General features: G+C 33.4%; 1 protein-coding gene across 2 annotated transcripts in view; it reads left to right on the forward strand.

The window, feature by feature from the left end:
• Positions 1-9,617, forward strand: part of LOC149787584 (centromere protein K-like) — a 32,409-nt gene extending 22,792 nt beyond the window's left edge. Inside the window, exons 8-9 of one of the 2 annotated variants that reach the window (XM_089973759.1) lie at positions 3,292-3,357; positions 9,207-9,617. In XM_089973759.1, coding sequence (XP_089829885.1) covers positions 3,292-3,357; positions 9,207-9,365 — 225 coding nt within the window. In that variant the 3' untranslated portion in view covers positions 9,366-9,617. The remainder of the gene's footprint in view (positions 1-3,291; positions 3,358-9,206) is intronic. The other variant, XM_089973760.1, reaches the window with a different exon arrangement.
• Positions 9,618-16,885: the final 7,268 nt, after the last annotated feature.

A 16,885-nucleotide genomic window follows, 5' to 3' on the forward strand; every position in this document is an offset into this window, starting at 1 on the left:
ATTGATATGACCATGGTTGAAGTTGATTATCAGCATTCCATCTCATTATTTAGCAGAGCTATAGTCCCTGGTTGTTAGACCCATTCACTTTCATATCTGCACAATAAAACATTTAATTTCAATTGAATTTGAGTCAAATTTGGTATGCAACTTGATATTAATCAGACTTCAGCTGTGTTCAGTTAGCATTTTTATGGCATTTAGCAGAGTTATGGCCCCTGATTATCAGACTCTCCAACTATTTTTTTTTTTTTTTAAACAAATTTATGACACCCTTATTGGATTTTAAACAGGTTTTGTCATCAGTGTAATATCAAAGAGACGGCAGCTGAGATTGATTTCAGTGTTGCTTAGATACCTATTCAGTGTAATATCAAAGAGACAGCAGCTGAGTTTAATTTCAGTGTTGCTTCTTCAATACTTATTCAGCATGCAGCGGAGTTTTGACCTCAGATTGTCAGATTATGCAACTTTCATTTCTGAGCAATAATTTAAGTGGTATTTAACTATATTTTGATGATACCTGGGAGCTTAATTTGATTTTGCAGTATTTGATCTGCATCATAATTTAGCAGAGTTGTGGCCCCTGACCCACCCACTTCTGTTGCCAGACAATAATTTCCTTAATTATTATTGGATTTCAAGAAAATTTTATATGCAAATTTTTAATGATATTATTTCAGTGGAATTTTATTATTTTTCTGTCTCATTGTATAGTGGAATTATGAGCACTGAATATTGGATCCAGATTTTGTATGAAGTTAGATATTCATGAAATCTCAACTGGGTTCCATTGTCAGTGTCCTACCTCATTAGTAATGTCTTCCTTTACAAATTGTACCTTATCTCTTTTACTGTGTCACATTTCCAACAAAACTGCAGGGGGTTTAAATTCCTGGTATTTGCTTGTTTTTGTTGATTTTATGGTCAGTACAAGCCTTGAATTTAAAATTTGACAAATAATAAAGGATAGGACCCCTTTCCCAATCCATGAATTTAACTGTTGACAAAGATATGATTTTTAGTCAAACTATGAAAGTTGATTTCCATGCAAATAGATGAAATTCACAGTACAGTGTGACCCCACTATAACACGGTAGTTGGGAGCCATAAAACCCGACCGCGTTGTATACTGAACCACGTTATATGCAACCAAGTCAGTTAGCTGAAGAAAATGTAACCCCCCAACAAAAAAAATTGAGTGGGTGGTGGGTAATAAATGCAGGCGGTAAAATATGTGCTTCGTTGGCAGTTACCATCTTGAATTGATGCATATTAAATGAGAAATACACCTGTAGTGAAAACAGAGAAGACATAATATAATAGTTTACTTTATTTAGAGTACCATGAAATGGTACATGTAAGTGAATCCTGTTTATATGTAAATGTCTAATGTATAGCATGAATAGACTATCAGCACTGTGTACTCACCTGCGAACCTCATCATATACATTGAATCCACAATACAAGTGATTCCATCGACAATATGCACACACAGCTTTAAAATATTCTTTAATTTTGTAACAGGTCATATTGGTCTAAATTCAGTGGAAAAACATAGCACAATCACGTAATGAATGACGAAGCATATTTACTTTAAAGTACATTCCAAGTCGGTAAAAGTTAGTTTGCGTTTTAAGCCGCCGTTGGCATAAACTTTTTCCCTACAAAAAGGAAACTTTCACAGTACAATTAACATGTTCCAGTCACATTGAAAAATGCAAAAATCCATCAGATTCCATCACTTTTATTTTAAGTTTGGTACGGACTTCCTTTGAAAAGTTCTTTGCTGTTATTGAAAGAATGTAGTCGGCTTTCTTTGATGAAGGGTGAATGCGCTATTGAAGTCACTGCTAAAGGACAGCTTTGGAGAACCAAACGAATGCCCCTTTCTTATTGTGGCGGCAACATCAAATAATTGTATTGCCTGATTGAGACTGGTATTTTTTCCATTTGTTGAGTATGTTTTCATAACAGTCTATGCTTCAAAGCTAATCTGCTTTCTTTGAAATTTCAGCAAACTATTTTATCTGGGTACATTTTTAAAAAGGAATTGGCCCTAATTTAGACTATTTTAGTTACTGTCCCTCCATGCCTACAGAATAAACCAGTAAGTAAGATGTATTTTGTTTTACATTTGTGGTAGCAGCGTGATGCTGCCTTCCACGCATGCATCTGAAAATTAACAAAGGGTCAACGGACGATAGAAAAGCAGGTGTTCTGATGACAGGGATTATTACAGAAAACGTGAGTGTTCTGAAGGATTTAATTCTGAGTGAAACGAAGAGGAGTTTTGCTTACCATCCACATACAAATGTCAGTCTTTGTAAATATATTAATTACTAGCGAGCGGCCGAAAATCCGATAAAAGATAGATTACGAGACGGTGCCTCATCCAGTTGATCTCTGTTATCAGAAATGTCAACAACAAAAAAGCGGATATTTCACAACATACAGAACTCATGCTAGATGTCAGGATTAGTGGATTATGATATAACAATGCACTGTTTAGATGGTTTGTCAGTATGGACAAAGAATTTGTTTATGTAACAATATATAAATTTCAGTGCATTTTATATCCAGTTTGTGACTTCCTTTCATGGGACCTCTGAATTTCTGCACTCCAAACCAATGGTTGTATATAAAAGTTTAAACAGCCAACAATGTCGCCAACAAATAAAAAATGCCACATGGTATGTTTTGCAGCCAATAAGGAAAAACAATCCAAGTTTGCGACATTGGCGAAGACCTACGTGATCCCAGAGTAAACTTTATATGCGTTTTTTCTTCTTACTTTTAAGAATAAAAAAAAATACTTTTTCGTGTATGAGAAAAATACGTATAAAATTTCAGGAGCCAAGCCACGATCGTCTTGTATTATTCATATGCGATCTCTTCCCCAAAACAATAAGCAACTTTTTACGTTTTTTTCGTACTTTTTTAAGAATTTTTTTTGTGCACAAGAAAAATAGATGTATATGAAATTTCAGGAGTCACGCCATGACTGCGTTATATCGGAATTCGCGCTTTAGCGGGGTCACATTGTACTTAACTTCAATGAGAAAAAATGAAATGGAGAAAACTATGACATATTTCTTTTTCATGGATATTAGTATTTGTAACTCCTATTTCATTTATTTTAAAGAGCATGTATTTAAAAAGTTGAATTAATTATAAATATTTTCCAAATTGTACAAGTTTAGCTTTGTATATTAATTTGATTTACTATATAGGCATAATAGTTCACTGCACTTTTGTGTTGGATGCATCAACTCTTCTGTGTCCTTGTAGATGAAATTTCCAGATGATCAAACCATGAGGCTGAAAGACCTTTTTCCGTTGAAAACCATTATTTTTGTAAGTTGATATATATATATATTACCTCATTTAATTCCATACATCTAAATATAACCCTACATTTTCTTTTATGTAAATTTTGAAGTCATCATTTTGCTGTTCCCATCTGCTTAAAACCTGACTTATTTCCTTAAAATATAGTCAAATGCAGACATGGTTGCAAATCATACAGATATACACAGGACACTTGTCTTTGTAATGTTAAAGTTATATGTACAGTTGTTGAACAATGATGGAAGTTAACCATTTAAGTTATTTGATGCATTAATCAAACATACTACTCTTAGTTTTTGCTGTGCATTAGTACAAACTCACGGTTATTAACATGTTTTTCAGTTAATATAGGGCTTTTTCATTTGTTCTTTCTCTTGTCTTGTAGAGACCCTTTGCCCATGAAATTGAAAGGTTACTGAAAGACATGGTTGAGGCAGTTTCGTACCTTTTGCTGTGTTCATCTCATATACATTATGATTTTCTGTTAAAGTATTTTTCATGCCTAAATACCAGTTTCTTATTCAGAACTTCCATTCTTATTTGGGCAATTTGTTTTATCAGAAATCATGCTGTTGACATTTCCAGTATATATGAATATTTTAGAGAGTAGACTATACATTGTTTCATTAGTTAGTGTTGGTTTATTGGCAAGAAATGAAGCATTTGGATTTGAGTAGAAGAGAAAATTATAGAAATTATGCCTCTTTGTGCATGAAAAGGAATTATTATTATAGATAAAATGAGATCATTTACTTTAACTATTAGTTGCCAAAAAAAATCTACATGTACCAGTGCATACATACAGAGCAAGGTGTCACTCTCTGCATCCACCATTAACATTTATTTCAAATGTGTATGAGCCCGATAATATCTTTCTTTGCAATAAATAACTAAAAATGGTGACATTGCAAACACTTATGTACTCATTTATTACTGGGAATAAACTTTATTTCTGCAGAAATCTCAGAATATTTACTCTCAGTCACTAAAGTAAACAGTTATATCAGACTAAAAGTAAACTACACTTTAATTTTGGCACTTGCATTCATTACATTTCTTTCTTCTTATTCTGAAAAGTCATGCTGAGAAATTATGCAATGTTCTAGTATTTTAAATGAAACTTAGGAATTATTTTGATGAAGCTTTACAATTTTAACTTAAAATTTGACCAGTTACCTTCTAAGAACGGAGACCAAAATGACAGAGCTCCTGGAAAATCACCTAGTTGAAATACACAATGGAAAATCACCTAGTTGAAATACACAATGGCTTAATTTTCTACCTCTTGATGTAATATTACAAACTAGAAGAAAAAAATACCTATTAGCATTATCATTGCTTTCTTCCTTTTCTTGAAATAAAAAAATAAATAAATTGATCTTATTGAAAGTTTTTGGAGCAAACTCTGTACAATTTTGTTGTTTGTGTATTTCCAAATTTGGGGAATGAATATCATTTTTCTTTTATGCTGTTCATGACAAGTAAATATTGGTCTCTACAATTACTGACATGATATATCAATCAGATAGAAAATGAAAGTAAGTATCATATAGATGCTATTGTCAGAAGTCTTTTTCCTTGTCATTATTTTGTCCCTCTTCCCTCCTGCTTTTTAAGTTTTGTATAAACACATTGCTTTGGTTGAAACATACTAAAATTCAGTCACGATGAAAGTGAGTATTTATTTAGTTCCTTGTACTGTAAAAACATACACTATTGCAAAAAAATAGTGTGAATAAACTAAACATTTGATAGGCAAAATAGTTCAAAGTTTTACTTTATTTGAAACTCCAACATTCAAGTGTGTAATAACAGAATTTTACTTTTTGATCAATTATTTACTGTAAATATTTATTTAATTCTTTAACTTATTCAAACGATTTGTGTATGTATTTAAAAATATATTCACTGGAGCACATACATGAATGGTTTAAGCTTCAAAGAGCTGTGAATGTAAAGATGCATGAATGAAAAGGAAAGTACAAAAGTTTTGACTTATTCTAGCTGACAAGATTGATAAGGTGAGATTTTTTGTTGACATTTTGATGAAATTGGTTAATAATACAAAATTTCAAACTATAAAAACAAATTAATCAGTCATAATTATATGTGAAAAGAGCCTGAATTATGACAGAAATGAAACTTAATTGTATCCAGTTCACCAAATATTATTTCACAGAGTTCACTGGTAACTTAAATATTTGTGCAAATAAATCATGTGTACACTACAGCACTAAGCACAGGGCACCATTAGTACTATGTTGGAATGTTACATGATACAAATATGGCCACACTATTTAAAAACCATGATCAAAAGGCTTATATGTAAAAGAGACCTTGCTATTAATGTGTAATTTGGAGGAATTGATTATTCATTAAAATTCAGGTATCTAGAGCGCATGATTATATTTTATAAGCAAAGTAAATTCAATGATTACTCTTTTGAATGCTGGCCTTGAAATGGGGAAAACTTTCTTAGGTGACTTGCATGAATAAAAAAGACATTTATACATTATAGCTGTATCATAAAAATGATTACTCTTTTGAATGCTGACCTTGAAATGGGGAAAACTTTCTTAGGTGACTTGCATGAATAAAAAAGACATTTATACATTATAGCTGTATCATAAAAATGATTACTCTTTTGAATGCTGGCCTTGAAATGGGGAAAACTTTCTTAGGTGACTTGCATGAATAAAAAAGACATTTATACATTATAGCTGTATCATAAAAATGATTACTCTTTTGAATGCTGGCCTTGAAATGGGGAAAACTTTCTTAGGTGACTTGCATGAATAAAAAAGACATTTATACATTATAGCTGTATCATAAAAATGGGTTAAGTTACAGAAGCTTCCTCACAAATAATTTCTGTCACCATCGTAAAAAGTTTTAAAATCCATGAGTATTTATTGTACCATGTCAGTTGCAGGATGTTGGGAGGTACTCAGATAAGACATTAAACAGATCAATGAACAATTAACGAGATTTGCAGACTCACAACTACTTCTTAAGTTCATAACTGTAACTGACAGTAATTTTCGCTTTCACAAAGGATTAGCTGCAGAGTTTTACTATTCTGCCAGCAAAATCACTAACCACTGGATAATGAATTAGTGTTAATTTTGAGCCATGTATTACTGAAGTAAATATATCCTTTCCTATGATCGTCAAATGCTTACCAAAATCTAATTTAATTCCTATTTGAAAGACTAAGATTTACAAGTACTTGGTTTAAGTATTACACTTTTTGCAGCTAAGTCACTGTGATCTATATTTCATGCCTCAATGATCTGCATTAACCATTTGTAATTTCTTGAAAACTTTTACTGAAGAGTGATGTAACTTAATACATCCAGCCTTACCATGGTTGGCAGTTTTCTTGTTGGTTGAGTATCACTTTTTCTTAACATATAATAATAGATTTTATTACTCTGTACTACCATGACCTAGTTACTTTCATATCTACTTGTAAGTATGCTTTGCTCTTTTCTAATAACCACCATATCACCTCAAAGATTGAACTAAGATTTAAATAAAAGCAATGTTTCCTTGAATTAGTTTTTCCTGAAGCATATTTTTATTTTGCCTATAAGCAGGTATTGAAACATAGGTATCACTTAAAGGGTGGTGATCATGTCTTGGTTGTTGAAAATGTTTGGGCGGGATTTTTCCAGCATTTGAATATAACATACAAAGAATAAATGAATTTTTAGCAGTGGAGAAATTTTAGAGACTTAGCAATCATCAGTTGAGATCACAAAAATAAGTTTTACTCCTTAAGTCTAATATAATTATATAAAGAATACTTCATAGATGGCATCACATTTAATTACAAACTATTCTCTGTTGAAACTGTAACAGAATTTAAACATAGTGGGTTTTGGATTAAATGAATAACACAAACACAATGTGTGTGAATGACGAGACTGGTGTATTGTACAATAAGATGATGGCACAAAAATAATAAATGAAACAATCTATGCAATACCAAACTCTTGCACACACCCTACACACATTCACAAAAGAAATTATATATATATATATATAATGATAATGATGAGTGATGAGGATTGAGATGATGATGACACAGTGCTGAAATTACCAATGACGACGGTTCATATAATTGATATGCTATATAAAATAAAACAAAATAATATTGTTCCAACCCACGCCAGGTGCACTCGGGTTTAACTTCCCACTTTGAATGAAATAAAAACAAAATATCACAGTTCCACTTTGGCTCAACTTCCCAGATTCATACTGGCTCAACTTCACCCACCACCAGTTTCAGTCTGGCTCAACTACACCCTCCACCAGTTTCAGTCTGGCTCAGCTGCACCTCCCAACAGTTTCATTTTGGCGCAACTACATCTCCCACCAGTTTCAGTCTGGCACAACAATACCTCCCACCAGTTCCATTCTGGTTCATCTACACATCCCCTTCCACCATTTTCATCTACAGTAAGATGAAACTAGTGGCGTATAACACGAAATACTCTATCACACAAAATACTCAAATACATGTATATGAAATGAATAAATATCCACTCAACAAATGCCTATAGTCCATTACATTATACCAATGTCCCTAATGGTTTATACAAACAAAAATACATTAAACCCACACTCTATGTGTGACTTTCTACTCCGAGTCTAACTGAATTGTCTATTAAATGTGGTTATTTTATCTATCAAAATTTTATTAAATTTATGATAATAAAATAAGTATGACATGAACACAAAGCATAAATGTACAAGGGAATCAAAATTATTTTAACAGTTGTCACCTACCATTATGGCTGTAGATTTGTGGTTCCAAACCGACACTCTGTGACAAGATCCAAGCGATGATGTACTGCTTGTAGTAAAACCTTACTATTTATACTATTTTTAAAAAACCAAGACATTCAAGACCCAAGGGTAAAGTACCTGTGCATGTTGAGAAACATGGGCATCACACTATGAACGACCTACAACGAGATGTACTCATTCAGTAACTGTATATCAAGGTAATAAAAACAAGCTACTCTAGTTAACGCTGTACGCGTTGACAAAGTCAAATAAACATTGTCATCGTTTAATGCAAAACTGAATTATTTTCTTGCCTTATTCCATGACAAAAGCCATCTTATGAGGGAAGCATTACAATATACATCAGACAGATATTGATAGTAATTACTGTTTAGTAACATGTCTTTAGTATAAAAATGCCAAATTTGGTTATCAGTAACACATACATGCTCAGGATATCTATACTTAAATAATGTAATATTTTGTACAGATATCACATGCAGTGGAAGCTTATTCCACAGTATTGCACCAGAATGCTGGAAGCTTTTTTTTTTATCATCACTGTTCTTTGTTTTGATGGATAAAGGTTTCCATGTGATGTTGATCTCAGCTGGAAACATGTTGCATAAGGCATGAATACATTCAATAGCTATTCTGATCTGCTTCCTGTAGACACTTATGTACAAGAACTACTTTGTAAAAATCAATCCTTTTATACATTGTACACCATTTTCTGCAAACAATACTTTTTATGCATGATCAATAAGTGTATCTAACAATGTTATGATGTCCTTTTCTGAAGTTTATAAACCCTGTCAAACTTAGATTTGGAACATTGTTTCTAAATACAGTTAAACAATAATACATTGTTAGAAAAATATATACATTGCAGTATATGGAATGCGAGTTTCTGAAGGTAAATAATTCAATTCATCCAATTCCAGGTTCATAATTGCCAGAATATACAGACACTAGCCAAAATTACATCCCAATTTTATATTAATTTGCTAACTATTGTTGTCTGTGAAAATACTTGTTATATTGTACCTTTATGTTTGCAGGATCTTATGAACAGGTGTGTGGACTTGCCTAATGATCCCTATATCACAATAGATCACCACTACTGGCCACCTTACTTGGAATTGCTCCTCAGATGTGATATTGTGGTGCGGCACCCTGAGGATAACAACAGAATAAAACTCATACCCTTTCATTTATGATCATCATGATGGAGTTGTTCAGAACTATACACTCCCTTGTGGACATGAACTTACTTTTTTGCTAAGTGTACCATATGCAAAACTAAAATAGTCATGATTTAAATGTAATGTTAAGAATCAAGTTTATGTGTTTCAGTTGTATTTTCTTTGTCAGAGGTAATAGATAAATACAATTTTTGTCTAGTGCAATAATTTTAAATAGTAGAGAATAATGTACCTTAATGTACTGGAAATAAATGCTTGAAATTTGAATAGTAATAATCATTTTGTGTATTTTATATGATCTAATCCCATAAGGACATATACAGTCACACCTTTATTATTACATTGTGTGGCATAATAGATATTGTCACACCTTTATTATTACATTGTGTGGCATAATACATATACAGTCACACCTTTTTTATTACATTATGTGGCATAATACATATACAGTCACACCATTATTATTACATTGTGTGGCGTAATACATATAGTCACCTTTATTATTACAGTGTGGCATAATACATATACAGTCACACCATTATTATTACATTGTGTGGCGTAATACATATAGTCACCTTTATTATTACAGTGTGGCATAATACATATACAGTCATACCTTTATTATTACATTGTGTGGCATAATACATATACAGTCACACCTTTATTATTACATTGCGTGGCATAATACATATAGTCACACCTGTATTATTACATTGTGTGGCATAATACATATAGTCACACCTTAATTATTACATTGTGTGGCATAATTGCTGTCTGACCACTTAAATGGGTAATTTGCAGTATGATTGGAAAATATCCACAAAATGTCAGTATCATGTTTTGAGGGGATTGTTCTGTACTTTTTCAGTAAAGATCATATTAAATTACTTTGACTAAGGTCATCTCTTTTTTAGTAAATGTTTGTGTGGATGCATACTATCATCAGTTTAACCAAACAAAAGAGAAGTTGAGCGTGTACAATATCCCTAATCTGAGAAGTTTAAGTTAAAAAGAGTAGTTTGTGAAAATTTATAATATCACTAATCAAAGCAGTGCTCAACAAAACAAATTTTGGGACATGGGGCAAGGGCTGGTGACTTTAAAAAAAATCACAAGCCCTCACACAAACACAGATTCCAATTTCCATATGCCCAAAATTTACCTTTTTTCAGTATTATTTATCACACAACGTTGCAGTTGCAACAATTCAAATATAAATTTAATAGTGGGCCTGGAAGATTAATGCAGGTGTTATTCACTACACTCACTAGAGACTGGATTGTCCTGGTGTTCAAACTTCTCTGCTGGATTCTCTGAGCCAATTATGGTCAGAACCAAGTTAATATGTTGTTTGCAGTATGTGCAAATTATTCACTGACACTCCCCCACCTTTTTCTTTTTGTTTGCTGGCATGTTTCACAAAGTAAAACTCTGTAAACCAGTTCTGAAGTTATTTTTGTTGGGCTTTGCTGATATTAATGATAGCTAATCGCTTCATAAATTGGCATAAAAAATGAAAATGAATCACATCCAGCATTTCTTTCATTGACCCATTGGTTGTGCCAGATCCTGAGCATACCTATGCAAATTAGCACAATGGCTGATAGTGATGTCTCTTTAAATTATTTTTGAAGATTACTAAACACTTTTCTCGAAACTTAACTGAGGGGTTTGGGAGTTGTGTTTTTAGCATGACATGCCATGTTACAATATTCGATTAAAATCTCCACTTCATGTAGGACAGTGTGATCTGATTTTAATCAGATTACATTGTGTTATGGCAGGTATGTCAACATGTTGAAAATACATTTCCGCATTTCATCAGCACGATGTTTTCTCTGATGAATTTGATTATTTTTTTGGACATGCCTGATGGGCACCTCTTTTAGATTACAGGATGGGCCTGATCTGAAATTAGAGGGGCCCTGGGCATCAGCTGTCAGATGTTTTTAGCACTGCAAATAAATTTAAATAAGCAGAAGTTTGTGAAGATGCACAATATCATTGATAAAAGAAATTCAAAGGTGACTATTTGAGTACACTAACCTGTCCCCATGTGCCTGTGTCAAGGAAGGTGACAATTTGAGTACACTAACCTATCCCCATGTGCCTGTGTCAAGGAAGGTGACAATTTGAGTACACTAACCTATCCCCATATGCCTGTGTCAAGGAGGGTGACTATTTGAGTACACTAACCTGTCCCCATGTGCCTGTATCAAGGAAGGTGACAATTTGAGTACACTAACCTGTCCCCATGTGTCTGTGTCAAGGAAGGTGACAATTTGAGTACACTAACCTGTCCCCATGTGCCTGTATCGAGGAAGGTGACAATTTGAGTACACTAACCTATCCCCATGTGCCTGTGTCAAGGAAGGTGACAATTTGAGTACACTAACCTATCCCCATGTGCCTGTGTCAAGGAAGGTGACAATTTGAGTACACTAACCTATCCCCATGTGCCTGTGTCAAGGAAGGTGACAATTTGAGTACACTAACCTATCCTCATGTGCTTGTGTCAAGGAAGGTGACAATTTGAATACACTAACCTGTCCCCATGTGCCTGTGTCAAGGAAGGTGACAATTTGAGTACACTAACCTATCCCCATGTGCCTGTGTCAAGGAAGGTGACAATTTGAGTACACTAACCTATCCCCATGTGCCTGTGTCAAGGAAGGTGACAATTTGAGTACACTAACCTATCCCCATGTGCTAACCTGTCCCCATGTGCCTGTGTCAAGGAAGGTGACAATTTGAGTACACTAACCTGTCCCCATGTGCTTGTGTCAAGAAGGTGACTATTTGAGTACACTAACCTGTCCCCATGTGCTTGTGTCAAGGAAGGTGACTATTTGAATACACTAACCTATCCCCATGTGCTTGTGTCAAGGGCAGTTGAATGAGTACACGAACTTATCCCCATGTTCATCTGTCAAAGGATGGTAACTATTTGACTACACTAACTTATCCCCATGTGCCTGTGTCAGGGGCAGTTGAATGAGTACACTAACCTATCCCCACATGCCTATGTCAAGGAAGGTGACTATTTGAGTACACTAACCTATCCCCATGTGCCTGTGTCAAAGGCAGTTGAATGAGTGCACTAACCTATCCCCATGTTCATCTATCAAGGGATGGTGATTATTTGAGTACACTAACCTATCGCATATGATTGTGTCAATGTTACAAGAGAATGAATTTTCATTTATTGTAATGCTTACCATTATCAAACCAGCTTTGTAAAAGAGAGGTTAAAATACTTTTAATATCAAGATTTTCTTAAGGTTGATTAAAATTTTACTGTTAAAATAAACTTTTTTATTATTATATTATAAATTTATGTTTCATGTAAATTTTCTCAAAATATGATAACAAAGAAGCGCCTCAGAAAATCATTATTGACAGTTCCACATAAAATGGTATAAATTTGTACATATTTCAACACAGTGCAACTGATGTATTTTTCAGCAGTAAGTCACATGGTGGGGGCCCCCGAGAGGCCAAGTGGTATAAAGTGCTCACTGTTAGGGATTACTGCCATCTGATATTTGCGTGTGTACAAGTCTTGGGTTTGGCCAATGTGTTATGTGAGAAAGCTTGCTAGTAGTTTCTCTGGGTTGGTGGTTCTTCCCAGGTTCTTCCTCCACCATTTATACTGGCCGCCATGTATAGCCTAACTTGTGCTGACAAATGGCATTAAACCATCGGATGGCTAATGCATGTTGAGTAGCAGAGTGGATGCTTAATATGATAGGAAGTTAATTTACCCGTCAGAATATCTAATGATGATTTTTATGAGGACTTACTGATTGGAAAAAAAAGAATTAGTGAAATGGAGTTTTTTATGCTTTGTTTCATTTCACAATTGATGATAGGATTTTTGAGAGAAAAAATTGTGTGTGACTCAATGTTGATCAATGTAAACAAATGTGGTTGTGATGTCATCGAGAACTGAGTTTAGGTCATTGAATCAGAAAGGGTGACAGACGATATATATAACTGACATCAACATTAATAATGTAGCAACTATGCTCCAGCTTCCATCATTTCTTTCCCTGCTGTAATTTCAGTACACTTGTGAGTTTGCATTCACAAGCTGACATGTGTCTACTACCCAGATAATGGATATCAAGTCCACTTGGGGCTCTTGTTGTTACAAAAATTTTAAAACAAATTTTGGGTGGGTCCCATAAAGTTCAAAACTTTTTATTTTAAAAAAGTGCATAAAGCTTAATCAACTCAACTACATCTATAAAAAATAAAAGCCTATCAACTACATCTATAAAAAAATAAAAGCCTATCAACTACATCTATAAAAAATAAAAGCCTATCAACTACATCTATAAAAAATAAAAGCCTATCAACTACATCTATAAAATATAAAAGCCTATCAAATTTCATTTTCGTACTGCATGTGGTTTTTAGCCCTGCTGGTCATAGACCAGATGAGCTTATGGGATGGCCTGTTGTCCATTGTCCATCCACTGGCACAATTTTTTTGGTTATTGCTACTCCTTTTAAACTACGTATATGATTGCTTTAAAACTATACACACATCCCAAGGTGTAGTTAGTCCTAAACGAAAATAGTACTGTTCAGACATCCAATATGGCTATCTGTGGTCATTTTGAAAACTATGTTATGCACTCCTCCTAACTGGATAGCCATATCAACATGGGGTTCTTAATATGTTTAGTTTGTCTTAAATGAAAATTGTGTAAATCTGACATTAAAAATGGACTTCTTGAAAACCTTATTGTTATGTTACTCCTGGAAATGTTGCTAATCTGACAACCAGTATTACCATGATGGTAGTCATCTTGAAAAGTTTGTTATCGCTGCGCCTCATAAAGTCATATTTGACATAATGTTTTCACCAGAAGGCCAATTATGATATCTAGTTGACCTTAAAAAAAATGGTACCAATATGATCTAATATAAGGCAGCCATCTTAAACATCTTGTCCCTACTCATATTAAATGGAAAAATATGACACGGGGTTAGCACCAGAAGACTTTGTATGGTGTCTGGATGAAAATGAAGCCAAACTGAAATCTCATAATGCATCCCTATGTTTTCACCAGAGACCTCTTATGATATCACATTGATCCTAAATAAAATGGTGCACTGCAGAAATCCAATATGGCTACCAAAATGAACTTGCTGAAAACCTTGTCACAATTTCTTCTGAATGGATGATCATATTGGCATGTTTTCATCAAGTCATCTAAAGGTGTCTAAGTGAAAATTGTGCTGATCTTACATGCAATATGGCTGCCACACCAGCTAATTTGAAAATAATATTATTCAGGAATATCACAAATGGTTTCAAGTCTCAGGATTTAAAAAAAAGATATGGGGCTTTTTCTTGAATTCCTGGATATTCTTTTTAATACCGGAAATGTAGGAAACAGTTTTCAAAAATCTGAGTTGAACTCCACATAAGAATCTAAACCCAAACACAAAAAAGTGGTTCCAAGTTGCAGTGGAAATTTTTCGTTAGTCCTCCTAACTTCATATCAGCTGATCTAATGAAAATTCACTGTCATGAAGATGCTTTACCTTAAATGAGCTTTGAATGATATCTACTTGGAACTTTGATGTTTTGCAATGAGTACTGAATAGTTTGAGACATATATGTTACCTTACTGGAGAAAGACGAGATGTTTACATAAAAGTCGGTTTTAAAATTGATTTTGGGATAAACGTTAAATACATTACTTGTATTTCTGTCTCCAATAAAATGATAATTCAAGAACTTTTGCTAAATGAAGATAAATGTAGCTAAAAAATTGATTTTAGTAACATATATAGCCACAACTGATTCTTCGATTTTTGAGAATTAACATTGAATTGATAAATTCTAATATTTAATTATACATATTTAAAAGAAAATAAAACTGTTTATATCTGAAGTTCTAAAGATATGCACAATCTCTAGATGATAATCAAAGTCATCCAAGACCATGGTGATATAAACAATTTACTAAGCGTTATCAAAATTAGATAGAAATAGTTTGAGATAGAACAAGCCCAGAATATAAGGTACTTCATTAATATACATTGATCTCACTCAACATAAAATCTGCCTACAACAATGATAATATAAGCTTAAGGTGGAACTTACTGGAATTCAGTCTCCAGAGTGGAAACAATCTCAAATGGATACAAGATTAGTGTGCATTGATCATGATCATATTCAAACCCATCCAAAAGTATTATCAAAATCGGATCAGAAATATACCATATACAGTTTGCCTATAACTTGAGTCAAAATCAACATTAAACAACAAAGTACTTGCTTGACACATTGCTCTAAAATTGCTATTCTTAAAGGAAAGCACATTACTAATAAAACTATTTCATCCCATCCACAACACCAGTACATTGTCTTTTATTATCACATAAATGAATGTGAAATCATCCCATCCACTGTCATGCCATTTATTTTAGCTTTGATTGGTTATCATACAATATTAGTGTAGTCAAGCTCTAATTTTTTATGAGAAAACCCCTATGTATGTCCAAGTTTAGCCATCTTTAAATGTTATTTTCAGCCTTATTTGATTGAAAATTACCTTAATTTCACCTCTCTTTTTACATTTTGAATCAAAGAAAGAAAATAAAAACAAAGTTAATTTTTTTAAAATCTAAGCAGTAGAGCCCATTTAATGTAAAATGGAGAAGTATTGCCCTGTGGATACAAGTGTCATGCAAACATGTGCAAAATAGTGGTAGAAAAGACTGCACTGGTGACTAAGATGGTTGTGTATAATTGTGGTTATTATCTTTTCTTCGTATAATGTTGACTACTAAAATTAATTTAAGTTTAATCCTAATCAAAAATCAATTTGCTTTCACAGATGTTTCCAAAAAATTATCAACTCCAAACTATATGTTGACTTTTTCATATAAAAAAAAACATAAACACACAAATCTAGATATATTTCATGATAATAAGATATTTCACTTATAAAACAAGCATCACTTATATATATATATATAGAAAGAGAGACATACATAACATACATACACAATATGATAAACTCGAACACCAATCAACTAAATACACCGCATCAACCAGGTGACTTTCTGTGAAACAAACTAAAACTCAAACGAAAAGAAACCAATAATTTGGACCTGTAGCATGTTATATTTTCAAATGAGTATACAGAGAGAGCATGTCAGTTATGACCTTTTTAGCCTTTCTTCTGTTTTGGCCTTGGTCATGAGGAAAATGTCCAACTGCTTAATAACTCGGATGATATTATTTTCTCTAAACAGATGTCATTTGTTTACAATAAATGCATGGGGCCTTGAGTGGCTGAGTGGTCTAAAGCGCTCTCTGTTATGGATCACTGCCATCTCACCTCTGTCTGCGTGGGTTCGAGTCTCAGATTCGGCCAATGAAGGTATATGAGAAGGTTTGCAAGTAGCTTCTTGTATGTCAGTGGTTCTTCCGGGGTTTTCCCGGATTCTTCCTCCACCATTAATACTGGCCGCCATGTATAGCCTATCTTGTCCTGAAAAATGTCGTT

The sequence above is a fragment of the Sinohyriopsis cumingii genome, chromosome 11, assembly GCF_028554795.1.
Source record: "Sinohyriopsis cumingii isolate HCF-2022 chromosome 11, ASM2855479v2, whole genome shotgun sequence".
Taxonomy (NCBI): domain Eukaryota; kingdom Metazoa; phylum Mollusca; class Bivalvia; order Unionida; family Unionidae; genus Sinohyriopsis; species Sinohyriopsis cumingii.